The 2,500-nt window shown below is 44.8% G+C and overlaps 1 protein-coding gene across 6 annotated transcripts in view; it reads right to left on the bottom strand.

The window, feature by feature from the left end:
- LOC147019174 (plasma membrane calcium-transporting ATPase 2-like) overlaps positions 1-2,500 on the bottom strand; it is a 206,655-nt gene that overhangs the window by 282 nt on the left and 203,873 nt on the right. For all 6 annotated transcript variants that reach the window (XM_085899502.1, XM_085899506.1, XM_085899501.1 and 3 more), the window contains 2 exons: positions 2,113-2,295; positions 1-1,963 (listed from right to left, as the gene is read on the bottom strand). The exon at positions 1-1,963 is cut by the window's left edge. In XM_085899502.1, coding sequence (XP_085755628.1) covers positions 1,475-1,963; positions 2,113-2,295 — 672 coding nt within the window. In that variant the 3' untranslated portion in view covers positions 1-1,474. The remainder of the gene's footprint in view (positions 1,964-2,112; positions 2,296-2,500) is intronic.

The raw sequence follows: 2,500 nt of genomic DNA, 5'->3' as shown, positions 1-2,500 counted from the left end.
CCACTCACACCATTGCCCAGGTCTCCCATTCTCCCCCTCCTCAAAAACCATGTCAGAATTTCAGTTCATCGTAGGCAATCGAAGGTAGAAACACACAAACCATAGTCTTTCCAATAAGCACACAGTGTATCCACAATTGCAATGGAGAAACTTTGAAGTTCTTGATTTCCATCCAATTGGAGAGATGACCTTTACTTATCTGTCTTTTCAAACAAACAGTAGTTGACGTGTAATATAAATAGCAAGCTTAAATAATGGAACCCTCATCACTACATCCGTAGAACTGAAAATGACCTTCGCACAATGCGAGCAAAGAAAGTGCTCCCCCCCTCCCCCTCCGATTCAGGTACAAAAACCTAGAAATAGTGAAAGTTACATGAATCGAGATGTTAAATTTCCATTCGACTCGGTCTTTCATAAATAATCTTGTCATACACGGTAGTTTATAAATAACAATATTGCATTTCTTTTGTTTGTGTTAAACCCGAAAGTTGTGCCTTTTGTGCATAACATTATGTACAGGTATTGCAAGAACAGGCAACTTATAACACAGTCCAATGATTCAAAATACTGTTTCCTTGACAGTCGTTTGTCGAGCTCGGCGAGACGGTAAAGCTAAAAAGAACGTGTAAACAGAATACTGACGTCATGGCATCACAAAGACGAAAGCGCGTTTCGATTGTGCGCGTTTTAGAGCTGTTTTACACTGGTTACCACCAAAAGCACACCACGCACACACGCACACACACACGCGCACACGCACACGCATGGTGCAAATTGGATTCATCGTGCAAATAAACTGTCAACCGCAGGAACTGAAGGGTGAATGTACAATCGTACGTAATAATCTTCATATCAGGTAGTTATCACATCGAATGCCTGTCCCCGGTGTTTCGATGCCTCCTCCGCAATGTACAAAATCGATTGGTCTTCAGAAAAAAATAAAATAAAACAAAAAACGAAAAGAAGCTCAATTCAAGTGCTGAAAAACACATTCGTTGAAGCAGCGAATTAAAATTGGTGTTCCTAATCATCAGGCTCTTTTATATATACATATGTATATATGTATACAAATCTCGGCCAAACCCAAATTGAGAACCAACCCAAGACCATCATGAAACTGGCTTGGAAGATCCGATCACTTGGTGTGTACACTGTATCTGCTGAAACGGACTTGGCTAAAAAAAAAGAAAAAAAAGAAAGCACCACGATCAATTATTTGATTTCGGTCGAGGACTACTTCCGTCAACATCGTCACACCATTCTCCTCCGTCCCTCCACTGCCTCGACCACCGTCACGACCAGCGTGCTGAAATACTCCGGCCTCGTATCAATCCCTTCGTGTAAATTAAATATTGCATCCCCTCCTCATTCACTCATTGTTATCCTTTCAAGTTAATGACTCCATCAGACTTAAAGGCTACTTCTTCAATAACTGAACATACAATCTCCTCAACCGTAGAGCCATTGCAGGCTAGAGTGAGGTCTCAAAGCTGTGAAGTGGACTCCCCGGACTTGAGCTCGCACCGGATTTGCTTCCATCCGTCGTCAGAAAACTCACACCACTGTCCAAGCCTCCCATGCTCCCAGCACCTGGTGCTAACCTCCGCTGGCTTCCTCCACTTTCACCCTCTCCATCAATACCACCACTGTGATTACGGTTGTGGTTGTTGTTGCGGTTTGGCAGTGGACTAAGGCCAAGGTAGGGCCGGGAAGAGTTGAAGCCTCCTGAAAAACCAGCCTCCAGTGGGACAAAGTTTGGGGAGCGTGCGCAATGGTTGGCGTTGCGCTTGGTCGGAGCCTCGTCTTCGTCTGCATCTGTGTCGTCAATCAGCGGGATTTGTGGCTGCAATTCCTGTACGTGAAACTCCGGGTGAGTCATGAAATTGTGGATCGACGTCCTTGATTCTGGCTTTTCCAGACCCTCATACAATGAGCTGCGGAATGCCTTCACCACACGAATCTGCAAGCAAAAACGGGTGACCCGTGCTCGAATAACAAAACGACGAAGATGAACGATTGCCATTCATATTGGAATACAAGACGGTTCATCTTTTCAAATTTGGATCTTTTTTGATTAATGGGCAAGCAGCACCATTCACCGAACCTCACCTGTGTCTGGATGCGGTGTAGGCCTCGGAACCACAGCACCTGGCCTCGACGTAGCTCTCGCTCTGCATGATCAATCTCCTCTGCGTCCTCTGTAACTTCGTCCACTGGTGAGTCTTCTTTGGACATCCCTCGTCCAGCTTCATGGAGAAATCCCAGTCGTTTCGATGGGATCAGTGCCATGAACTGGTAGAGGGAGTGAGGGTGGGAAATTGGACCATAAGTAAGTTGATGTTTGCAAAACAGGAAACTACATTATTCGCTTTACAGGCATAAGAACATGTGCTGACATTATCCAGTTGAGTGGAAAGCACAAAGCCTTAAGATACATCCACAATTCCAAGAGCAGATGCATCTGCTTGGTAGATGTGAAATGTCACATGCATCATAT

The sequence above is a fragment of the Eptatretus burgeri genome, chromosome 10 (genome assembly GCF_056783735.1).
Source record: "Eptatretus burgeri isolate ZD-2024b chromosome 10, Ebu_testis_v1, whole genome shotgun sequence".
NCBI lineage: Eukaryota > Metazoa > Chordata > Myxini > Myxiniformes > Myxinidae > Eptatretus > Eptatretus burgeri.
The sequence above is the reverse complement of the archived record's forward strand: the minus strand, read 5'-3'. Positions and strand labels throughout refer to the sequence as shown.